At 44.1% G+C, this 25,544-nt stretch overlaps 1 protein-coding gene across 1 annotated transcript; it reads left to right on the top strand.

The window, feature by feature from the left end:
- Nucleotides 1-1,300: 1,300 nt before the first annotated feature.
- LOC118793482 (sterile alpha motif domain-containing protein 14-like) lies at nt 1,301-24,264 on the top strand. The gene is made up of 10 exons (XM_036551696.1): nt 1,301-1,508; nt 5,102-5,154; nt 13,657-13,814; nt 15,215-15,551; nt 15,894-15,981; nt 16,450-16,518; nt 16,866-17,022; nt 20,108-20,221; nt 20,946-21,101; nt 22,423-24,264. Exons 2-10 carry the CDS (start codon nt 5,115-5,117, stop codon nt 22,576-22,578), a joined length of 1,275 nt encoding a protein of 424 aa, XP_036407589.1. The 5' UTR covers nt 1,301-1,508; nt 5,102-5,114; the 3' UTR covers nt 22,579-24,264.
- Nucleotides 24,265-25,544: the final 1,280 nt, after the last annotated feature.

Here is a 25,544-nt window from a genome sequence, read left to right as displayed (position 1 = left end):
GTTTCAGATTCTGTAACGTGAATGTGTTCTGCCGAACAACACGGTTGTGTGTTCAGGCTCTTTCAGACACAAACCAAATCAAAGCCAACGTAGCTCCCACGGCACCCAGTGTGAAGCTTATTTGTCTAAAGCTGAATTAGCACTCCGCCCATCACGTCTGGAGATGGCCTGGCTCCAACCAGTCCCTGACAGAGAGGCTTGAGGAGGAGGGCAGGGGCAGGACTCCATCCCTCCCCCTTCCACAGCCGGGGCCGTGAACGTCTCAGCTCAGGCAGCTATAACATCACTCTGGGGAGCAGCAAGCCCTCATGTGTAATGTGACAGCGAAGCAGAGGTGTGTTAGTGTGCATGCGTGTGTGTGTGTGTGTGTGTGTGTGTGTGTGAGTTAGACAGAGTCAGGGGGAAGGGTAATCAATGGGTTTTAATAGGACTGTATTAAAGGAGTCCCCCATACAATATGAACACTTTACAATTATTTTCTGCATACATTTCTTTCCATTTATTCCTTGAGTGATGGATTATACCTAGTATCAATTATGTATATTGTTGTACATTGTACATTTCTACACCTGCTGTACATGCTCTCCTTGACTGTGAGATGGGCCGTGTGTTATTTACTGATGGGGCGTGTCCCACTGGCAACAGCATGCTGACATTGCATTGAGACATTTGCAGATTATACACGCAGGCTGTGTGCATACACATTTTTCACAGCTCTGATCCATTCCATGGTAAAGAGATAAAACTACCCAAACATGCCATTAGGAGTGTGAAGTATTGAGAGGCATGGAATCTAAGCAGCACTATGACTGCTACAAAAACTGACCTCAGAATAGCCTGAACTCTAGGCGCCAAGGCCATTTGCTATCACTGTTGCATCTGCCTACTCTGCACAGGTGATTGTGATATAGACCCACCCGAAACCACACCTGGCTGTTTCATCTGAAACCCACACTGTGGGTCCCTGAGACTCATCAGCGTCAAGAAAATTCCCAGCCTACAAACTGACAGAGCACCATTCACCCCCCCCACTCCCCCCAGCTGTGCCACATCCACGCCTTCCCTCCCCTCACTCCAACCCCCACCTCCGTCCACAAAAAGATAGGGGACCAGATCACTGCTCCGCATGTTTTAGCCTAGTGATGATCAGCACGGGGCATAGATTAAACCATTCAATTTTGTGTTGATCTGCCTCTCTTGCACTTCCCTCCTCCCACCCCCCCCCCCTTTCTCTCTCCCTCTCTCACTCTCTCCCTCCCTCTCTCCCTCTCTCTCTCTCTCTCTCATATCTCTCCCTCACTCTCTCCCTCCCTCTCCTGCACTCGCTCGCTCTTTCTCTCCTCCCTGTCCTTGGGAGAGTTCCCTGGCAGTGCTCGTCTGCTGTCGGGGGATCTGGGAGCCAGGCTTGTCGACCGCGCCATCTCCGGGATACAGAGCAGAGGCAGGGGACCGTCATGCCACCCCACCACATCGCCTAAGCGCTTCCGTGGCACGGCCGTGCTTTTACGGTGAGTTTGTCAGCTCTGTCATTTGTCTCCCGAACATTTTTTTTTATTTGCTTCCCTGCTCTTCTCCCCTCTCTGCTTCCTACCTCAGTCTCTCTCTCTCTCACTCTGTCTCCCGCTCTCTCCTTCACTCCAAACAGATCTTTCGATTTGCTTCCCCTTCCTAAGGTTATATCCCTTTAATTCTTATTCTGTGTAAGAGTGACCCAGGTTTGTTTTGACATTTTTGGCCTCCTCTTTTGGCAAAGGAGAACAACAACAACAACAATGAAAGCAAAAATCAGTTCACTAAATTTGGGACTGCTGTCATAAACTTGCTTGCTGAATTGTTTACAGCATTAAAGTAACTCTCTGATGGCCTGCCACCCCACCAAGAGATCACCTCTCTTACATCCACTGGCAGAACTTCTCCCTTAAGACAGCATACAGCATCTCTAACTAATTGTATTCTGAGGCAGGGGAAGTCACTAGACCAGAGGAGTCTCTGTGGGGTGCGAGGCCCCCTCTCTTGCTCAGCTGTTTGTTTTTGCTCAGAAACTTCTCCACCCCTCATCATCACACGTGTGCTACATTTATACAGACTAAAGACTACCCGCATTTGGCACATCAGCTGACCCACAGAGACTCCACCTTGGATTTCCAGGGTCAGAGGTTATCCTCTCCAGTCACCTGTATCTGGACTGTGCATGCTGGCTGCTATCAAGACACCTGTAGTCTGCAGGAAAACTCAAACTGTGAATGCTGATAACGGCTCCGCTTATTTCATCTATGCATCGCACGAGTGTGTCTCTCTGTATGGTTCAGCGCTCCTCTCTCAATCCCTTATCTTTCAGTCTGTGTTATCTATCTATTTGTCTCATGTCGTTGCTCCATCAATCTTGCTAATGTGCCGTTCGCCACACATCTACAAGCTCATCACCCCACTCTCTCAGATCCTGAGGAGGACAAGTGACTAGTTTCATTGCGTCCTGTCATTTCATGCCCTTTTGCGTTTTATGGCCAGGGGAAGGGGGGCAGTGGGTAGTGGGGGGTTTAGTGCCAACAGCTGTGTTTATGTGCTTGTTAATCATATATGTACAGTCATTTGCCACAGAATGTTGCCTGCATACCAGTGTGTACCTCTAAGTCTCCATTGCTTATCCCCTGAGGGGCCATGGGAGGGGTCAGCGTGCATTCTGCATCTGATGAATGTTTAATGGCTTCCCGTCCGCAGACAGCCACGCCACACAGGGCCTCATAATTGAACGGGAGCTTGTGTCAGCGCAGGGGGCTGGTGTAGAAGCTGTCACTCATATGAGAGGGGGCTCAGTCGTCTGTCTGCAATAATTGTGCATAAGGGCGTGCTGTCTTCGCTCATTCCACCCTAGTATTGTCTCTCTCTGTGCTTGCATTTGTTCCCATGTATGGCAGCTAGCCTTTAGTTCCATGTCTCATCCTGCTGTGCCTGTGAGCACCTCTCGCAGTGCCTCCTGATTGGCTTTTCCGCACACAATCTGGTTGGCCACTTACAGCAGACCCTGCTAGATGGCAAAGCCTGGATGGTGAAGCCTGAGCCGTCAGACATTACCCACAGGACGCTTTCCTATGTCAGCCCAGTGGATGGAGGTCTCTATCCCTGCCCTGCCTGGCTAGGTTTTGGCCTGTGCCCACTCCTCAGCCAGGCCCATATGGACACGCCACCTGCAGGTGGCAGGCGATGGCAGATGGCATCGTTATAATCTCATTCGCCTGCCCCTGTCCAACATGCAATTCACCCACTACGATTGGGCTCACGTGCCCAGGCTGCCCCATACGTTCACCATGGGACACCCGAAGAGCAGACGTGTCCGAGGGAGCTGCTCCCTCCAGCACTCTTAAGAGGCACGTCCCTCTATGCCTGCTGTCCTGACGTACACTGTAGTAGAGCTGTGGAAGAGTATTGCCACAAAGGCAGGGGAGCGTATCACCTTCACTAACATTATCAGACAGAGGGTGTCACTTTATTAAGCCAGAGAGATTCTGTAATAGAACCATTAAAACAGGGAGGCGGGGTAAAAATGAGATCTTCTCATTGATCCACAGATCTGGTGTGCTCATCCCTTGTTAGCATGAAAAATAAATCATTTTAGGCAATGCGAATTGGTAAAATGTAATTTATCATTTGTGTATTTGCATGTATGTCAGCTAATTTTATATGGGTTGTTTGGCTGGTTTTAATTTAGGAAACTAAACCTTGAAACCTTGAAAAATGAAGATATTGGTCCAGTGAAATAAATCATAATGAAATTGTATAGGCAAATCCACTTGTCACATGTGGCTCTATATGTAGACACACATACAGCCACAACAATGTATTGACTTAGATAGCTAAGAAAGCACAAACAAATCTATTCCCCTGGAGAGATTGTATCAATAAGTGAGTTAGTGTCTGGTGAGAACATATTGATTGACAGCCCTAGGTTTTGACAAATATGTAGCTATGACATCCCTCTCTGCAGGTATTGTGGAAGGGTACTTGGCACTTGAAGGCTGTGAGTTTGAATTCTACAGTGGGTAAGGTAGGCAGAGTTGCTCTTACAACTCTTGTCCTGCAAATCCTTGACAGAGTTGTACTTCTGATACATGTATTCAGAGACCCTATTCTGGGGGGCTTCTTGAAAACATAACACAATGGTAATAGGGCCTATGACTTTGCATTCCGTCATAGTGCATACAGTACGCGCTGTTGAGAGGGTAAAACATTCCTTCTTGGAATACATGACCCTCCTGTGATGGTTCCTTTGTTCCCACACCGTGTCCTGTGATATCGTCCCCCCAACATGTTTTATTCAGTTCTGGCCACTGTAGAAAATGGGTCAGGCAGACTGACAGGCAGCTGAATGGTTTAGGATCAATAAAGACGCCACAGCAGGCCAGGCCATTAGAGGTGGTAAAAGCTAAGGTATATCCTTCACTCATTTACTGCCATTGACAGTCAACCCTGTCATAACCTGCTCTCCACCACTTACAGGTTGCCTTATGACAGTTTTATCAGGGAACAGTGGTGTGTTAATCCATATTAAATTACAGTCAGATTTGCCAAGGGAGAAAATTTTTAATTCTGGCTGAGACATTTTTCAAAGGTGGGCAATCAAACAAGTAAAGTGTATTTCCATCATGATTATGTCATAGTCCATTGAAATGGAAGAACTGTTTTACAGATATACTGATATATTGTTCTTGAATGCTCATGAAGAAGTCAGTGGGAAAAGTGGGTTTCAGTGCAGGTCACTATAAAGTAGGAGGGGTAGTGCCATCAGCCCGCTATCCTAGTGTGTGTGTGTGAGTGTGTGTGTGTGTGTGTGTGTGTTTGCGCGCATGTGTGTGGGTGGGTGTGTTTGGGTGTGCAGGGTGGGGGGTCCATTCCAGTGCCAAGGCTCCACTACCAGTGCAGTTTTGGTGCAGTACCAGTTAGAGGGCTCTAGCATCAGTGCAGTATTAGCACAATATTATTAGAAAGACTGCAATGTCAGGGTAGAACATGTACAGTACCAGGGCAGGGATTACAGTTCAAGTGCTGCTGTATCAGTGGGTTATACATTGCCACCTTTCACCATTTTTCTCCCTCTCTCTCACAGAGCCCACTGCACCATGTCTGCCTCACAGCCTGGGGAGAATGAAAATGTGTTCGGTGAGTGCCCTCTGCCCTCCCCCTCCAACCACCCACCTGTCCAGGTCTGTACATTGGTCTCCACGATGCAGTACTCTCATCCCGGAGACAGCTTAGCCAGTGCAGGCTTTAAGAGCAGTCTGGCATAAAAATGGGAAAAGGCGCCCTTCATCAGGCCTCCTTGGCCTATTTTAAAGTCATTTGGCTTGCGGTAATGAGATCTCAGAGCTTACTGCAAAGCAGACATGTGAGTGGGCAATGGTAAAGGGGACAAGCCTTTCCAGAAATACACAACTTTAGTACACCTCAGCTCTTCCCTGCTAAATAAGGTATCCAGCGCTTACATGGAGCATTGCCGTTTGTGTGGACTCAGCCGTTTGTTCTAGGGAAGCGATTGCTCCAATTCCCTGATGCGCCGACTTGCAAGATTCAGCGTCTTGCCCAACGGCTGCTTCTCATTGGCGCATGGAATCAGCGTGCTCATCATGGGTTCACAAGGGGAGGAAAACAAACCGCTGACGGTCTCTGCAGAAGCGTCACGATTCAGTTGGCTGATGTTAAACAGTGTACCCTCTTTTATGTGCTGTTCTTGAGTTACATTGGTACAAGGGTATTTACGCCAAAATGGAACCCCCTGAATAACAAGAGAATCTTCTGTTATTCAGGGGTGGGGCAATTGGTGAGGCAAATACAGCTGATGAGTGAATCCATGCTTATTATGTACCAATCAGGTTAGGCATTTAGAGCAGAGCCTTCTTTTGCATATTCAACACTCTGTGACACACCTGCTAAAGAGCACATCATCAGGGGCAGCACTCAGGTAAACATGTGAGAGCACAGACTGTCAGGGTACAGGAGCCTATGGCACTGCTCACATGGAAACGTGGGGGAGGGGAGGTTAGGAAGGGATGCAGGGGTCACAGGGCACGCTACCATTGTCATCCAAGATGGGGGTTAACTCAAGGGAGAGAGGAGAGAGATCTTCGGCAGAAGCGCGGCCCGTTGTCTGGGCTTTCTGAGGTGCATGAGGCACTGCTCTTCCCCCATTTCCTCCCTGCCTCCCATCCTCAGGGGAAACCCAGAGGGGTTGCAAGGAGGGGGGAGCTGGGATGGCGAGGGCTGGAAGGTAGGGGGAGGTCAGAGTTCAGGGTTTGAGGAGACGATAGTCTCATTTTCTCTCCCCTCCTGATTTATTTACAAGCTGTGAAGAACACAATAAGGGGGGAAGGGGAACGAGAGGCCGGTCGATATCTAATGGAAGTAGGGATGAGGGGGGTTTTTAGTAGCAGGGAGCAGTAATGCCTTATGAAAGCCTTTACAGACTGAGCAAAGTGCTTTCCTGTCCACAAGATTAAAATACGTTCATGAGTGCGTTGGTCATAGGCCATAATGTGGTACTGTTTGTCAGTCACAGAGAACATATGAATACAAAAAGCATACTTACAGTAATGTCTAAATATTTTGATAACACTGGCAAGTGATGGGCAAAATTGCACAAATCCATTGATTTTGTTTAAAGTAACTCGCTAAAACGAGTCCGCTCATACTGTTATTTTCACAGAGCCTGTCTCAGAGACTCTGTGTTCACAGTAGAGATGCTTTTTGATGCCTGCTGCAAGAAGATTGAATGGTGTCAAAACTGAATATACAGAATACAATAGCTCTCAGTGGAGCTGTGACCCCTCCCATAATGTCAGCAACCCTTGTTGGATAGGCAAACTGCAGTCTGAAAAAGGGTCTTGTCCTTGCTTCGCAACATGTGTGTGTATGTGCGGATGCATGATGTGTGTATGTGTCTGTTTGTGTGATCATGTGATCGTGTATGTGTGCATGAATCAAAGGTTGCTGATTACAAAGAGCTACTACAGGTATCCATTTCCATTCACATTGTACCTGTTGTGAATGTAAATTGAATGTGAAGGGTTGCAGTCAGCACTGTGGCATTCAATCCACTGCATCCTTGAGCTGATTATTTGTGCACTTATGTACTTATTCATATAGCAGACACTTTTCCAGAATGACATGTAACCTGTAGAAGTTGTTATATATCTGTATGGGTGGTTAGATCGTAGAGGAGGAGCAAAATAAGTGTATGTGTAATGCAATTTAGCAGCCACTCTGACAGGATAATGCACATGACCAAGGACTCTGTGGAGCTGCCTTGCGCTGGAATTGCTTGGAAGCAGATGGAAGAGAGAAAAGAGAGCATTTGATCTCTCCCACTGCAGTGCATTTGCCCATCCCCCTACATTACTGCCCACTTTTAATTAATGAAGACTTACAGCTAAATCTATTGGCCATCCAGCTTCACCTCCAGAAGTCAGCTCGAATTCTGCAGCCTTTGACTTTTGAATTAAACCTGTGTTAACCGTCACGACATACATCTTTAAACAGAACTTGAGAGCTGTGGTCCATTGTGTGCCTGACTGTGTTTGTCTAGAGACTGGATTTCCTATCACACTTTTATTTGTGAGTGTAAAGAGCCTTGAGGCACCTTTGGTGAAAGAGTAGAATGAAGATCAAAGAGAACATGTATTAGACTGACTGTACTGATCTGAACTTGAGGCTCCAAGTCATTAAGCTGAGCTCTTTGATTTTGAACTGCAGCTTCTAAAAAGTGAGGACCACTGCCAAGGGAGTCAATCACAGCAGTGTTTAACGTTTTTTCCTATTGTTATTTGAGTCTTCAGGCATGATCACTTTGCACCACGCTCCAACCTGCGCTTAGTCTTGTGCTGTTCACTGTTTCACTAAGCCAGCATGAGGTTTACAGATTCTGATGGGGGAGACATTGGGGGAGTTTAGATACCCCCTCCTCTAATAATGTAATAACGTGAGTTGGAGATTGGGGCGGGGGGGGTCAGCTGTTCTCAACATTTGCATCTCCATGCCATCCATCACTGCTTCAGCAAATGTCACCGCTCGACCTTCTCTAGCAGGGGCGCAGCTCCTTAATTACAAACAGCACCTGGTTAAAAATTCTCAGTGACCTCAAACCTGAGGCTGTACAGATCAGGTCTGGAGAATGGTCTCTCCCTTTGCTAAGAGCTCTCAGTGTAAGGTGCCTTGGAAAGCCTTGTGGGAATGGGCAGCAGCAAGTCATTTATTCCTCATTCCTGCTAAGACAGTGATGTTTATGATTGTCTTGTTGTGAGTGTCTGTTGACCCTACCACTAATGAGCTGGTGTTGATGCTGGTTTTGTAGGTAAGTATATCTAGTATAGTATAGTAGGTAAGTGTGTCAAAGTCTTTGAGTAAGTAGTGCTCTGGGCCAAACAACACATTGATACACTGTAACTGTATTTAAACTCACACCAGGACCAGGATGCCAGAGGTTCCTCTGCTCAGAGATACAGACTGTGTCCACGTGCACTGTAAAATTATGTTCAGCAGATATGAAGCGTAATGCAATAAGAGGTGTTGCTGTTGATGAGGCTATAGATGCACAGTTCTTTGGCTTAGAGTCTGAATCTTAGACAGTGCAGGCTATGGAATGGCCAGCTTGTCAGCTGCATTTCTTTCACTGGTCTAATGTCAGAATCGAGAGGGCAGCATTTTTCATCTTTCTTTTTCATGCCATGTCAACTGGCATCCAGGCACTTAGCTACACTGCATCACTTTTTATGAAAACATTTTACATGCTTGGTGCTTTGGTAATTACAGCTAGTTCAAATGTACTGAATGAATTGTATTGAAAATTTTAATGGCTTTTTGCATTTATTATACATCATTGTGCTCTATTCAGTACCATATTAGCAACTGTAAGTTGTCCCAAATTAATTCTTATAAGTGGATTGCCTGATTCTTACAAGCAGTTTTTAAGCAGCGTTAGTACTGGCATGATTCTGTCTGAGTGTTTTTGATTCTTATGTCAGTGTTTCTTTTAGCAGCTTTTATTTTAAAAGAATACAATTCTTGTAGGCATGGTGTTTTTATGGTGATAAACTCAAAGGAGTTGAGGCATGGTGATTTATCTTTACAAGGATACTGTGGTTTCACCTTCTTCTGCTATGGACTCCAGATTTTGTGTTGTAATTGTTTCTCACATCACAGATACATCAGAGAGGGTCTGGCCTTAATCTATTGCATGCTTGTTCCATGTTTTTCTGAGATAGCTCACACATACTGACTCATGCTCTACCTACTGCTCCATGAAAGCTTTTTAGTGATAAGAGTATTTAAATTATGTATGTATTAGTCATGGACAGAATTCCTATATGCAGGACACCTCTTATACCATAGATGTCCACCACACAGAGGTATTATACTGTTCCACTCTTCTGCCTTTGCAAGTTCTCCACTGTAAACAATATTATATTAGGTTAGACTTTGGTGTCCTCCCTACTCTAATTGTTAGTTTTTTGTTGGTTGGAGGACAGAACAGCAGCTCCAGCCGACTGCTGAGAGGGGGCCGTGTGCAGGAGGCCATTAACCCACCGGAAACCAGCCCTTTTTGTCCCTGATGAATGAACTCCCATCACTCATCCTGGTAATCTGCCAGAGCTGACAGCTTAATAGAATCTCCCTCCTGCTCCAGCGTGTCAGTGGGCTTTATGGGTCGTAACGGGGAAGCACGAAGTTCTGCAGACATGGCTTGTGTGCGTTTGTATGTTGCCGCATTGGGTGTGCCTGTATGCTTCATATAGCTTGAGTGTGTGCAGGAATGTGTGTGTGTGTGTGTGTGTGTATGTGTGTATGTGTGTATGCATACATGTTTGTGTTTGGGTGGTTGTGTATGCATACATGTGTGTGTGAGAGAGAGAGTGAGAGGGAGAGACTGCGTGTGTATGTGTTAGTGTCATATGGCGCTGAGCTACTGTATATTTGCATGCTCTAGTGATTATCATTCCAGTACGTGGCGGTCCTACAGTAATGTTCTAGTGTGTGTGGTAAAGCCTGACAGTTTCTGATGATTGGAATATAAAATCCGCTCTGCTGTCATCACACACGGTACTTAGTCCTGGGGAGAAGTCCTTCAGATCACTCAGCATGAGGGCAAATTACATTAGGACAAAGGTGCACAGCGCTGGCTGATGAAGTTACCTGGATATGAACAGCCCGGACAAGCAGAACCCTCATGTAGCACACAGAATAACTAACATAGCAGCGCAGTGCTGCAACTGTGTGTACATCATGTGGGTGGACACATCCCTGGGGTCAAGGGCTGACACTGGGGCAGTGGATCACAGGGCCGGGGGCCGTGGCAGATCACACCCACAACAGCAGCAATCATTCATCAGACAGATTGACACACGGTGTGACAATGCACAACGCACTGTAAGAGAAATTTGCATCCCCCATTAAGTTTGTTTGATGGATGTTATCTGATCATGGTGGAAGCCCCGATGTAACTCAATAGGAAAGGGCTGCAGGAGAGAAAAAAAAACATTCTTGTGCAATTCTAGATGAATGAGAAATCTTTTTTTTCCTGTGCGTATATGCACAGAGAAATAAGGACAAAAAAGAGGGCAGGAGAGAGTCTCAGAAGGGTAGGAGGATTTTTATGTACATGTACCTTACCTAATTTAGTGTAGCATTTAATCTAATTAACATTCTACACAGGAAGACCAACTGGCAGTGAGTGTCCTTTGATGCAAACAGCTTCCATCAGTTAATGACAATGAACGTGCAGCTGATACAGGTGTGTCTAAAACAAGTGCTGCCTTCCCAAGCCATGAGAGTTACAGCGCAAGTAGACCATATGGATCACACTCAAATAATCAATTAATCTGTGAAACACTCAAAGAAAGTTTGTTCCCAGTCACAAGGGTGATCCTGAGTGAACCACTGGGATAAATGCACCTCTGTGTGATTTAACTTGTGCCCCTTTAAGTAAACAGAGCAGGAAGCAGGCTAGCAGGCCCTGGAGCTAAAGCTGATGGACCAGGTACAGTACGACTGCTGTAGCATATTGTACCACTCTGAATGCTGGCCCCTGCCTAGGCTGAGTGAACTGCATGGTCATCATTTGCTGTCAAAGACAGAGATTTTCATAAACTCGGGTGGGGCTCAGATGAAACAGGTCAGTGTGGGAAAGTTGGAGAAGCGACTTTGGATTCAGCTTGGCCTGCTATATGTTGAGTGGGTGCAATATCTGGTCATTTTGTGCTGCCACCTGCGTATGTCTTGTGCTTGTGAGGACAATTCATTAGTCAAATGTCATCTCTGTGTGCCACTTTATGCCAGTTGTTGGACTTGCAGATTACAGCACATTTTCATATGCTGCAGTATACAGATCCCTAATATAACTTGCATAACCATTAAGATGTAGTTCTATTCATTGCAAAGTCGACTGCAGCTGAGAAATATGTTGCAGGTGAGATTAAGTATTTCTTTAAACTGCAAATCAAAGTCAAGTCTGAAAGCATTTAGTCCATACCCCTCAGGACTGCCTGATTGCCTAAAGTGTTGTAAGGAGTGTGGCTCTGACAGGGTCAAGACTGGGTCTGGCCAGAGGAAGAGAAGATGTCATTTGTATTGACTGCAGACACAGCGCTGTCATTTTTCAAACAGGTGCCGCCTCAGCCTCAAAGGAGTGTGTCGAGGCAATGGCTCGTGGGAGGGACAGATTTCTTGGATTTGTGTTTGCGGTTTGCCAGTGTCATTTCGGAGGAGGTGCCATTATCTTCCATGTTTTCTTTTGGCATTTTCATTTGAGGGAGAGTCTGCTACTGAGCCAAGTCTGCAGTTTTACAGACTGCACAGACAGTAGTCTGGCACATTGTTCACTGAGCTATCAAGAAAATACCAAGCAACTTATCATACAGTGCAGAACTTAAGTGGTAAAATGCTGTTGGATGCTTAGCAATCTAATGTTCTGGACTACTAAGCACTGTGGCCGGGTACTCGGATGCACTAAACTACACAGCACACTGAAGCCTAACACAAGAAGTGACTTGACACATAGTAGGGCAAGAAATCAGTGACAAGTTATTGAATTTAGAGTCCAGCACTTTAACACTAATCTACTGAAGATCTAAACCTTAGTTACTTCATCTGATTGAGCCCAGCACCTTAACAAGAACCAACTAAGCATACAGCAGCCTAACACAATGTATAGTGTAATATAGTGTATATGATATTCAGTACTTGAGCTTCAAAAGGTCAGACCCAGCCAGTCACTCTAAATCTACTGAGCTACTGAGACTGAGACCCAGCTGAGGCATACCAATCTACTAAACAGGCCTGCCAAGCACATTAGAGAGGTGCAGAACCCAGAGGAGCGTCCAAGACAAAGAGAGACATTCCACCGGCAGTGGCAGTGAGAGATGGATCTGCTGTAGCCTGTAAACACAGGCAGTTTTTCTCCCCTCTTCACAAACTGCTTGACGGTAGCAGAGCAGGCCACACATACTCGAGTGCAGTGAGCAGGATGCTGGGAGTGAGGCCCTGCCCTCAGTGGCCAATTAAACCCCTTCATTAGTGTCTTCAGTCACATCCTCCACATAGCCTGGGGTGAGTCAGAAAATCCAGGTGATGCCTAGCCCATTCTGGATTTAGTGGTGGACATACAGTAACACTTAGATTTCATCAGAAAACCATCTTGAGATCTTTTCAGGTACAGAAAAGCACCGCTTCTGATGACCAGCACCATTTCCTATCCCAGCTTCAAACAGAGAGTTGTCATCCTTTTCCAAGGCAGATAATGACTGATCTCTTTTTCCAGGGCCCCTGAGATTCAATTTATGTTAATCGTGTCCTACACACAATGGCTGACAGAATTTCACAACCCACCCCACCCCCAAAATCTCCCCAGCCCCCCGCCTCTGAAACACATTTTCCTTGGAGTGGGTCACTCAGAGTCCCAGCTCAATAAAGCAACTGTCTCAAATGAGCATCTACCTCCACTCACAGCCAGGAAGTGAGGTTCACGTCCAGTCCACTGCCCCCCTGACACCAGATGGCTAAAGAGACACAATGGAAGGAGAGAAATCCAATGCACTGTCTCTCTAGGAGGGGGGGAAGCAGTGGGGAAGGACACTGAGAGAGTTAATTGAATGCTGGTTCCTTTCAGACTGAGGTCAGCAGTTCAAAACTGAAGAGTGGCAGCACACAACACTGCAAAAATGAGTAGCTTAAGACTGTGAAAAGAAACCAACTCTGTTGTATCTGTCACGTGTCATTTGGTTTTTGCCATAAAACATTACGCCAAGAGGGCAACTTACCAGCAACTAACATTTTAATTTCATATTTGTACCATTGAAACTGCTTTCATTGTATTTCTGTATATTAATATAATAGCTTTTTGATTTTATCTTTATAAAATCTTTATGACAGCAAGGAGTAAGATAATGAAAGGTTTCTCAATAGTTAATATGCCATGTCCACATTGATTAAATTATTTAAAGTGGGCTGTAAATTGAAATATACCGGTTTATGTTGTTGTTTGTGTACCATACGGTATAACGTCTGTGTGTTTATTTTCAGCAGAATTCCCAGTTAATTCCCAGTTATACCAAACCCATGTGGTCCTACAACAGCCAGCAGACTCACCTCATATTCTCTCTGTGAATTACCTTTAAGATTTTAACGAAGCTGTTCCTGAGACTGAGCTCCTTGATAGCAGTCTGCAAAAGGCGCGAGCCCAGCTGTCTGTCAAGACAAGGAGACACCGGCCCTCCCGCTCACGGCTCCGGGACAGTGTCAGCTCTACGGAAGGGGATGAGAGTCTGGAAAGAAAGGTGCGGAAATTACAATGTCAGGTATTGGCATCTAAATTTGACACCGCCAACACATGCACTTTAAGAGCTTATTGCAAAGGCAACTTGTTTCTATCAACGCAAATGGGTCATCCTGTTTTTACCGAACTGAGAAGAAAGGTTATGGGTCTGTAAGTCAAAGGAAATGTCTTTCAATAAACATTACTGTCCACCAACAGGGCAGAATCTGACGCAACAATCAGCATGTGGACCAACTTTAAAGCTGGACTGTAACTGGAGGAAGGTGTAATAACTATTGAATAATGAGAAAATGAGAATGTGTAAAAATTCACATAGTCCTGTTGAGTTTTTTTGAATAAGACATAAACTGGGGTACTGAGTCACTGTGATCACTAAGACGTGAGTCTGGCCAGTCTGGCCAGCTAATAATCCCTCAGTTTAATTAGGAAAATCCCTCCCTCCCCACCTCATCTGATATGGGGTGAGTGTGCTGGTGATAAAACTCCTGCCACACCTCAATGGTGGCTGAGATGCATCCCCACTCCCACTTCATGGCAAAGTATTTTTAAATCCCTGAAAGGTGCTACGTAAATGCAATCCATTATTATTAACAAAATCATTTCTCTCAATGACCCTGTTTCTGAAGCACTTCTGGTTACCAGCTTACAGCATTGTCTGTCTTCTCAAATATACCAGTTTGTGTAGTGAACAGCTACATCAAATGGGATTAATGTCTCCTTTCAGATTAATCTTTTGCTATTAAATCTCATTTACTGCATTACTAATTAATGGTAGAGTTTGTCACAATAATTTTGTCATACTGTAATCTTTAGAGGGGTTTAAAGGGATTTTATGAGCTGAGCAATTTCAATAAACCTTTAAATGGTCCGAATGTGATCACTGCATTCTCACAGCCTGCCTACAATCCATCTAGACAGTACAAAGATCAATGAAACAGCATGTGTTGAGTAATTCTGATTCCAAGCAGTTCTTTGAGGCCAGCTAGCTAGCTATGAGCTGAGTACCACTCATGGACGCCTGAAGAGAGAGTGCAGCTTTGGATATACGTACAAACCAATAGCACACATTTGTGAAGTTGCTGTGAAGGAGAAACCCATCATACGTCTCCCTTGTACTTAAGCACTAAGAAAATCCTTGGCAGGCCTAAACGCCTGTGATTGTGCCATGTTTAAAACCTCCCTGATGTGTATACACCATAAATTAGTATTGACCATGGCTATTATTTTTTTTCCCAAAAAAATCATTTCTGGTATGCAGTATGCGGAAGTGACAGAATATAATAATGCACATGTTCCACAGTGCCACATGCTCAGAGTTTTTGTGTTTCTTGGAGGACACACATCAAGTAATTGAGGAGAAGTGTGACAGTAACTCCTTGGTTTGTGTGTTTATCCCTGAAGTCACTCGACAGTTACAGTAGCCCGCTGCACGGCGTACGCTCTCCACTCCACTCAGCGCTGCGGGGGTCTTCGCCCTCCCCTGACTCCCTGCTCTCCTCTTCCTCGCCCATCCTGAGGAGCCCTGCCTTTATCTTCGATGCCTCCCTCGTTCGCCGCGCTCCAGAAGAGGAGGAAGAGGTGGCCCCGCCCGCACCCTGCAGCCGCTACAGACAGCTCAGCAATGCCTCTTCCCAGGAGGCCCTGTGCTCACCGCCCAATGGCTCGCCCTCAAAGTCCTGCCCAAGCTCCTACAGCTCGCCGATGTACATCCGCCGGGAGCACCGCACGGAAAGCGAAGGTCAGTGTCTTGCTTGTGTTGCATCTCAGCAACTGGCAAGTGAGGTCAATGGGAAGGTCAAGGAACTTGTCTCACTTGCGATGTGCGTATAATGCATCACAGCCAAGTTCAGGCTGTGGACATGTGGACATTCCTGCACCTTTGGTTTTTCTGTCCAGAAAACACGGACAGATTTTGGTAAACAGTTCCTTTCAATGAGCAAATAATTGATAATTTTCTCAGTCCCATCTACTTTTTGAGTCTGTAAATGTGTATCAGCGTATCACTGTATCAGAGTTCTATGATTTGGTGGTACAGTTGCTGTGAATTAGTTGTCATGGTGTACAGGTGTCTGTGTTTCAGATGACTGCCATGACAGAAGCCCAGGAGAGTCAAGCAACCCCACAGTTATCCTGGACAAGAAGACCAAGAGGAGATTCCTGGATTTGGGGTCAGACCTTCCTATCAGTATACTGTGACCATGCAGTGATATGGAGCCTGACCTCCCACTTTTTCTATTATCAATATACTCTCACCATGCAGTGATAAAACTCAATAGTATAGAGTCTTTCACCCTATATACTTTTACCATGTAGTGATAGAGAACTTTTTATCAGTATGTCTCATCATAGAGTTATCTGGATCCTTTACACCTGATTTTACTATTAACACTACACTCTAGCCATGCAGTGACTTAGAGTCTTTACTATTATCAGTTGACTTTAATCATGCAGTGATACACAGCATTTCTACTGTCAGTATACTCTCACCACGCACGATATAGACCCATTACTACAATCAATATACCTTACCATTACTCTTAATACTGTACTCTCACCATATAATGATATAGAGCCTGGAGATCAGTATGAGGATTGTTGTATCATACGATTGATCAGTTTTGCTCCTGCCCTGACAGGGTAACGTTACGACGCTCCTATGGAAAAGTCAGAAAGGAAAAATCCAATAGGCTGTCAGTAGGAAATCGGTGAGTTCCCCTAATTAATACAAACCAATGGTAACCAATATACCCTAACATAGGCTTCTGAATTACTATAATGCACTACCTGCACTACCTGATGCATTATCAGTGCAAGAGAGGTGAATATGTGATTCTCTATGTAACATAAAGAACCTTACCCATATTATGCAATGATGGTTTGCGTATGAGAGACAGTGTGTATGAGACAGAGATGTCGTGTTAGTAATTGGAGGTGACAGTGTCTGTGTACGTCAGTGACCTCTTCTGTATCTTCACCAGTTTGTACCGATCTGTCCAAGCATATACCCTTTTATCATCCTGTTGAGTGCTACTGTTTGTCTGCAAATCTGCAGGGAGCCCTCGGAGAGCCCGTCCCGGTCCTCAGGGCCGCCATTCGTGCCTTTCTCCTGGTTCACCGACAGCACCAGAGCCTCTGCCACCTGCGGCACCCCCTCCTTCTCCCTCAAGGCTGCCTCTCAGAGCTGCAGTCCCCGAAAGTCCAACTCCCAGGTAATACTGCTGTCTTTGTGTGGCCACCCCTACCCTGGACCTGGGGGGCTTCATTATATACAGGCACTAAAAAGAGAACCTACACACTACTCACTAGTAGTAGTTGATAGTGGTTTACCTTTATATTATCATTTAACGTGTATTTCTGGTGAATATTATTTTGACATTTTTGGAATGTGTAAATAGGCTTTTGAAAATGAATGCCAGCGAGAGCACTCACCATGTCAATGGCCCTTAGATGGCAGATTTTTAACTGCTTGATATGTCCAACTTCTCATATCCTCTAGTCTTTATTTTCTACATTCTCATCCCATTTAATGGAGTTTGGCAGTGAAAAACCTCAGGACATTGGAGAATGTGAATGTTAACCCCTATTTTTTCTTTTGAAATGAACTGAGTATACAAGACAATAGCATAATACAATAAACATAAGGCTGTTATTAATATTCACCTTTACATATTATAATTGCTAGCCCACACTATGCTGTGTTTCTGTTGCACATTTTCAGTTGTGCTTACTGCAGCTTAATAGTTTGGCTTTGTGAAGACAACAAGCTGAGGAACCATGACACATTCTCCAATTGCCAGTGCCATTTTCCAAATAACCCAAATGGACCTCCAGCATTGCTGTGCCTCTAGACTGCTTCTTGTCATGTGTGCATGTCACCAATTCACAGTCTCTTGACTTAACTGGCTCACGTGCACCACTGGGGCAGAACACAGCTGTGCCTTAATAAGAAGGTGAAACAAATACTGAGGAACCAGGGAGGAGATGAGAGAGGGGGAGCAGTAGGGGATGTGATCCTTTCATATCTTTCTGAAGTCCACCCATAGCTCCCACAAGCTGGAAGGCTCTCAAATTGATCTTAGAGGCTGAAGCTACGATTCAGCCACTGTAGAGGGCCGGGGTAAAAGAGGCCAGATTCCAGCGTCTGAACCCATTGATCAAGCACACACATAAGACGTCAACCTTTGTTGTGTCGTCTAATCTATTTCAGAAACTTTGGGAGGCTTTTATCTGGTGATCTGCCAGAGCACCCAGATGCAGCCAGATCACGTCCATTATGTTATCCCTGCTTGAATGTCTCAGATGATATATCCGTATTTTCAAGAAGCGGTAAAAAGTTATTGATCCCCTCATATTTTAGCTGAATGGAACAGTAAGTAAATTATGCACTGTAAATGCCATAACGTGAGAATGCAGACTTCCTCCTGGTTCAAAACTTGCTTCACGTAGATACAAACGATATCTCAGTTCGTCCATGTGGTACATAATGCTGGTGATGGAGAAGCAAGAATTCTGGAAGCTAATGGATCTCGATCGTATCCTGGAAAACTCACAGAATTAGCTGAGCCAGCGTGATGCTAAGGACTATAAAGGCAGATGAAGAACTCTGCCACTGCATTGGTATACTATTAGCTCTAAGGTTGAGTAAGTGAAGACATCACAGGGACTGGGTCCTGTTTTTCCTTCAGTAAAGAGGCCAGTGATGTCACATTTAAAACAATCCAGTTATTTTCCATTTCCATGTTTCCTTTCAACCTGTTCTTATTTTCCCCATCCTTCAGTATGGATTATTTAGTGGTGAGAAAGAACAGGAGAGCACTGATATCCCAAAGAAATGAAAACACTAAATAGTGAAAAATTGTTGAGGATTAGACTCCCCGCTCAAAAGAAATGAACAGCAGGTCTGGAAACAAAACATTCTGTTTTCTTGTCTTTGTAGTCTGACAGGTCTTGTGATTTGCACATTGAAGTGGCGCATTGGACTGGCTGCCCTCCATAATACACTGTATTATTGGAGCAGGGGGGGGATCGCTATTAGCTGGGTCTGATTTGCCAGCCTCAGATCCACGTCAGTGTCACTGACCCACTTTCTGACCCCTGTTTCTATGGTAACCCCACAACCAGGGCCAAGGAGCACATGTAATGGGGTCCAGTGGACTACCCTAGATCGACACTGTAAGGAGATTTAAATAAAAGCTTTGTCTAAACTAGGCCATATTTGTCAATCCCACAGAACCAGAAAGGGCCTTCACACAGTTACCAACGTGACATGATACAGTCAGCAATGCAATTCAATTTGCATGTTGTCATTTACCATTCTTGAATGCAATTTGGATTCAGAAAGAGGTTGTTCAAATAAACCCTTGTAGCTATTGTCATCTGCTGGGCAGACAACATACCTAGGGTTATACATCTCAAACAATACCTCATTCAGTTGACAGATGAGCTAGCAGCTCTGAAGCTGGATTTCTACTGGAGCAATCCTGATGAAATCAATACCCAAGTCTCTCCTCTCAGAAATCTAATCTATGACCACAAACCTAACAGGCAATAATATGCCTGAAAAAATTTCATTAATATCTCACATTTCAGTCAAAGAAGCTGTTACTCTACCACTCAGCCTGCTCTGTGGCTTTCCTCCAGTTTCTGGAATCAGAATGATTTGCACCTTTTCATAGACTACCCTTTACTGTGTCACTGTTGGAGAAGATCTCACACAGTCTTGCCATGTCCCAAGCTGATAGTCCCACCCTCAAGAGAAGGTTTGCCTTATTTGTGAGTTCATCTCTTGATGCAGAGCGTTTGGCTTGTGTTTTTTACTTACTCATGGGTCTGCATAGCAATTAGAGCCTCCATTGAAAAACAAAGCCCATTAAATCCCCCCCCCCCCCGGCTGCCCGGCCAGGGATAATGGCTTTCTAATAAGCATGGTATCTGGGGAGAGGCAGCTGCTGCCTCTGTTGCTTCCCCCTCGGTGCACAGTGGCACTGATAGGTCCTCTTATCCACTTGCAGCCAGTTCCGACCATGAGCCGGGAGAATGAGAGCGAGAGTTTAATTTTGTGGTACAGAGCTGCATTCGTAACCAAAAGGTTGCTGGTTCAACTCCCGCACAGGACAAAGGTTGTTGTACCCTCGTGTAAGGTACTTGAATTGCCTCAGTAAATGCCCAGCTACATAAATGGATTACATCTAAAAACTGTCAGCCATGTGGGTCACTTTGAATAAGAGGAACCTGAGGAAACAGTGAGTGATGACCATCACTTGCAAACTGACCCTGTTCTCCATCCCCTTCCAGGAGTCTGCCTTCAGTGATGAGGTATGCCCGCGGAGTCCCCGTGTATCCAGCAGGTCGGTAGCAGAGTCCCGGTCCTCCCACCCCTATACGACCCTCTCCCAGTCTTCGGATGAGGTGAGAAACCTCCACCAGGGGTCGCCCTGTCCTCCTCAATGGACAACCCTGAGGCCCTGTCCACTCTCCCCATCATGGAAAAGCTTTTTTCCCTGTTAGAAGTTAGAACAAGCCCAAAGTTGACATTTTCCACAACACTGTCCCACAGGAAGACGAGAAGCTCCACAGGTCAGAGAAGGTTAAGAAAATCCTTCTGGCTAGTGAATAATCTGTCCTGGCTCCTTACAGTCAGTCTTGTTAGATGTGCTAATGAGGCAATGAATTATCTCTGGTGAATAATTCACCCCCCTGCGTATTGTCTGAATGTATATTTAACATGAAAACATGGACTGAATCACAACTAAATGATCTATAGCATGACTTACATTTACTGTAAGGACACCCCTGTATCATGCTGGATTTCCCATAACATGAGAGCCACCTTCTAGAATCACTGCAGTATGTGAAGATGTACATTTTTATTTTCTAATTTTCTGGAACTGATCTCTACCTCTCTAGCTCATGCACAGATATGTATATCGAATGTATCCATACCTAATGTTTTACTGTTATGCTGACACCAGCACTGAACTATGGTCCATGTGTGACTCAAGAGGTCTGACCAAACTGCCCTCTACCCCACATCTGAGGAGTGGTGCTCAGGCTAGACTGTGCTGATTTCTGTGTGTGTGTGTGTGTGTGTGTGTGTGTGTGTTTTGACTGATACTTGGGTCCTGCTCTACAGCTCCTGGATGAGCCCCTGTGCTTGGTGTCAGCGTGGACTACCCAGCAGGTGTGTCAGTGGCTCAAAGGCTTGAACATGGAGCAGTATATCCCAGAATTCACTGCCAGAGACATAGATGGGGAGCAGCTGCTGCAGATGGATGGGAGTAAACTGAAGGTGGGTGGAGAAGGAGACCTGCGGGCAAACAGAGCTTCACTCCACTGAAACTTGCTCTGCTAAAATTGATATGCCCTGCTATATCAATGCCATAATCACATTGAATTTCTATTAACCTATCTGATAGATACACATATCACATCTAAAGTGACTTACAGATTCTGGAAGGCACACAAACAGATTTGATTTCTCTTTGCGTTGTTCTCTGAAGTAAATCGACAGTGAACAAGTTTAATTGGCCCTACCTAGCATCATTCAGCCTGATTAGTGTCATTGACCTGATGTACTGTTGGTACATCCATCAAAAGACTTCTACTAGATTTGAAAGATCTATTGAGACGATAAAGAGACGATAACGTTGTGATAATAAGTAGAAATGTAGCCACAACCCAGCAAGGTTGAGACTGCTAAGCTGGCAGGCTACTCTTTTCCCTGTTTCCTCAGCAGCTAAGCGATCCCCACATTAATTCCCAGGCAGAACCGTTGAAACGTTGACCTCTGTGAGCAGGGCTGTACATCACAAACAGGGTGACGCCCTTCTGGATCCATAGAGTGCGCATACAGAGGAATGTAAATCACATGAGCCAGTGCCAGGGACTTGGAGGGTGGGGGGGAGGTGTGACACTGCAGAACAGTCTGCCTATAGGGTGGAGTCCAGTCAGCATGCTACTGAGCATGCCCAATAAACAGTGCCAAGGCAGAAAAAATACCAGCAAACGGAAGGTTACTCTGAGTTTTATTCTCAGAAGTAAAGGATTAAAATGGCCATGCTTTTACTTCAGTTTGTGTGACTTTAGCTGGCAAACGCTAAACAATAGAGGATTCGCAAAGTGAAGATGGAATGCTTTTACACCTGCTCTGGAATATACTTTCCATCACCATCTCTATTAAATGTTGTCTAGCATCTATCTGATTGAACGCACTGCAACATGGTAAGCAACTTTCCTCTCTTGAGTATGGTCTTTTGTTGCCCTCTAATGGTGTGGAGTGAAAACAACACTGCTCTTCAAATATTAGTAAAATGTTTCTATTGATTATGTATTATGCTTACATGTTGTTGTCCATCTTTATACACATCTCAATAAGGTTTGACTTTGCTCAAATATTAAAACATGCACTCTTTGCATTGGAATAAGTCCTAACACACACATAATTGGGATGGTCTATGACTTAGCCACAATATATTATTTATTATGCCCCGCTGTTCCAATTGTCTTTGGATCATTCACAGATGAAATACCTTGATTAAAGGATCCTAACAGATCTTGCTCTGCTGTGTGTATCTGGCTATCTCTGTGCCTGTGATATGTCTGTTGCACAGGGGCTGGGGGTGAGCAGCTCTTCAGACCGCAGTGCACTGAAGCGCCGCCTCAAAGACATGCACGCCGCTGCGGAGAAGGAGCGCAAGGCCCTGGACAAACTGGAGAAACAGAAGGAGAAGCAACGCAAGAAGGACCAGGACCAGCACAAGAGCTAGAGGCCACCAGGGGGAGCATGTGCAAGCACTTGCTCACACAGACACTCTCACACACACACACACACACACAAACACACACAACTTTATGTCAGGTCTTACAAATTCAAAATATAAAGCATAACACAAAGACATCCAAACGAAACAATATATTTCACAAACCCTTTGTTTGTTCTTTTATTCATTTCTTCAGTTAGCGCTGGTCTCAAACCATCGTGTTTCTTTCCTCACTAAAACATAAAAGAGAAAGCCATGAGCTGTCAGAAGGAAGGAAGCTGTTGCCTCTGGCAGTTCGAAGTTTAAGTGTGGTTTTCCTACTTATGTCATCCTTGGTGTGAGTTATCATTGCATAGAAGAAACTACGTTAACACTTCCTCTGAAACTAGGCAAAACCAGTATACCATGACCACCACTACTACCAGTCCTGAACTGTGGTTTAGATTTCTGCCTTTTACAAAAACGTAATGTAAGGAATTCATTTTAAATATCTCAAAATACATAATGCAATGCCGCTTTCACATGCATTTTTGAATGCATGTAAGTAAAAGTATGTTGAAGTCACATTCAACCAGTTACAGTATACATGGAATGCATGGATGAAAGCGGAAATAACTGTTGCCACCATCTGCAATGAATATTTTGACATATTTAAAAATATCTTCCTTATGTTTTGACTTTTCTGCTTTTACCACATAACGATACAACAACATTAATGACATTTGAGATATACTGTTCATGAGATATGCTAGGGTGAAAGGTCCTAAAGTAAATGGCTCATAGTGTGTAGTTGTTTCTATTTGCTTTGTCGTTGCTTTTATTTCATTTTGAAGTACATTATTGCAAGGGCAAAAACAATGCATGTTAATGCACACACTAATCTTGATATCAAATGGGCCAATTTTTTCCTTATTCATGAAAGGCAGCAGTGGCTGGCAACACAAATATGAAGGCCCACTGCAGTACTCATTGCCAGTACTGTGTTGGTTCCCAAACATATACCTCAAGTATACATTGCTGGCATCCTAATGCAGTGCTATGGCTCCTTTCACCTTCACAGTCTATGGAAGAATGACAGCACTCCCATTTGGCAGGATAACATTGTTATGTCTTATTGTTATCTCTCAGTTCATAAGACCACAGCTCCACAGATTGTTATAAGTATTTCTCCAGGCATTCAAAATGAAGTAAAGGTGTACAATTTGTTGTCCCAGTCAATAATGAAAATTAATTCAGATGGCAGCAAAGACAAAACTATTCTACATCCTAGCAAATGCTTAACATTTTGGAGCATCATCATGAGAAAGTGTGTGTGTAAGGGGCTGCAACGTCTTATTTATTTTGAACAGGTCTGGTAGGGCCTCAATTCAGAAAGTCTCTAATCAAACAGAAATTAGTGCCATGATTAAAGCAGATTAATGGTCAAAAAAAGTTTAAATATAATGATACAGTGACCACTCAGTAATCTAAAAAGTTACAGACCACAACTGGGCACACCCGCTCAATGCATTTCATTTAGAAATGCTACACTCCCATCCCAAAACACATTAAACCATTCTTGCTTTTGTGGTCTGCAGGCTCTGATATGAACAAACACCAGTTCCTCAGTTTATCCAAGTCTTGTGTTGTCTGTTGCATCTGTTTAATCTGTAAATCTGTCCTTAAAGTTTGGCAGCTCATTAAAATCCCAATAAAGGCACTATCTGCTATGATTATATCTTTTGATGTGCCAGCATTTTATTTTGCCAGTTGCTTGACATTTTTGACAATGATAAATTTGTGCCAAAGGTATTCTTGCCCTAATACCATGTTCACTTGTGGCCTTTTTGTTTTCAGACACAAAGGCTACAAGAATTTGATTCTTAGCACATTCAGAGTCACTTTCACTAAGCTCTTTGCTCCTCTTCAAATGATTCTCCGCAGCTTTTCAGAACAGCTACCCCTTACACAAATCTTTCACATCTCACACAATAATACTCTGTGTTTTCCCTGTAATCCTCCCAACATTATCATGCATTATCATCCCTTTCCCTAATATTTCAACTGATTTATTTTACATCCTCAAATCACACCTGCAGTGTCTCTCTTGGAAGGGGTGACCTAACCAATCAGCTGCACCAGTTACATAAATGTATCTTTATTACTAATGAGGAATCAAGGATCCTTCAAGCCCAGCTATTTGAACCACTCTTTTATTATAGTAATGACATATCGCTGCAGGTGAGCTGCCCCATTGCTCACTTTACAACTGCATGGATATATAAAGGTGTTTTTGTCATTTTGAAAGTCAATTGCCAGGATTGTCAGGATTTTAAATGAAATTATCACTGACAACTCAATGGCTAAGATTTTTGCCACACTGCACTGCTCTCTAATCAAGTAAAATACTTAAAATAAACAATGATAAAGTATCATAATACCAACTTCTCCTCTGTGTGACCTTTTTCACAAACTGAAATGTTGACAGATTGACTATTGTCAGTATTGAATGTATTTCTGTCCATCTGTTGGTGTATGTAATTGTGAGGGTTTGAGGACTCAACATACCCCAAAGAATTATGGAGGGTCTGAACTGAAGCCCTCTCCAATTTTTCTCATTGACTCAGTTAATTTGTATTTTTAGAGTTACTCAACATGGCTAGGTAGCTATTTATGCTCCAAGGGTGGAGTCATTTCCAATGTAAATTGTAATTCATGGAACAATTCTAATTCAAATTTCATTAGGAGGAGAAATGATCATAAATTCAAGAATCTTCCAGCAATGGAATTTAATTTGATTTGAATTCAGAAATTTTGAATTGTAATCTAAAACTTTTACATCTTCAGAATTTGAATTGGCGCTTTATAATTAAAGGAATTGATGCACTTTGTATTGAAATTGACTAATCCCAGATTTGTCATGAGGATCTGAAATTAGTTTAAGCACTGCGTTTAGAATTTAGATTATATAAACATACATTTCTGTTCATTTA

The sequence above is a fragment of the Megalops cyprinoides genome, chromosome 1 (genome assembly GCF_013368585.1).
Source record: "Megalops cyprinoides isolate fMegCyp1 chromosome 1, fMegCyp1.pri, whole genome shotgun sequence".
Taxonomy (NCBI): Eukaryota; Metazoa; Chordata; class Actinopteri; order Elopiformes; family Megalopidae; genus Megalops; species Megalops cyprinoides.
Note: the sequence above shows the minus strand (reverse complement) of the source record. Positions and strands in the feature narration are given on the sequence as shown.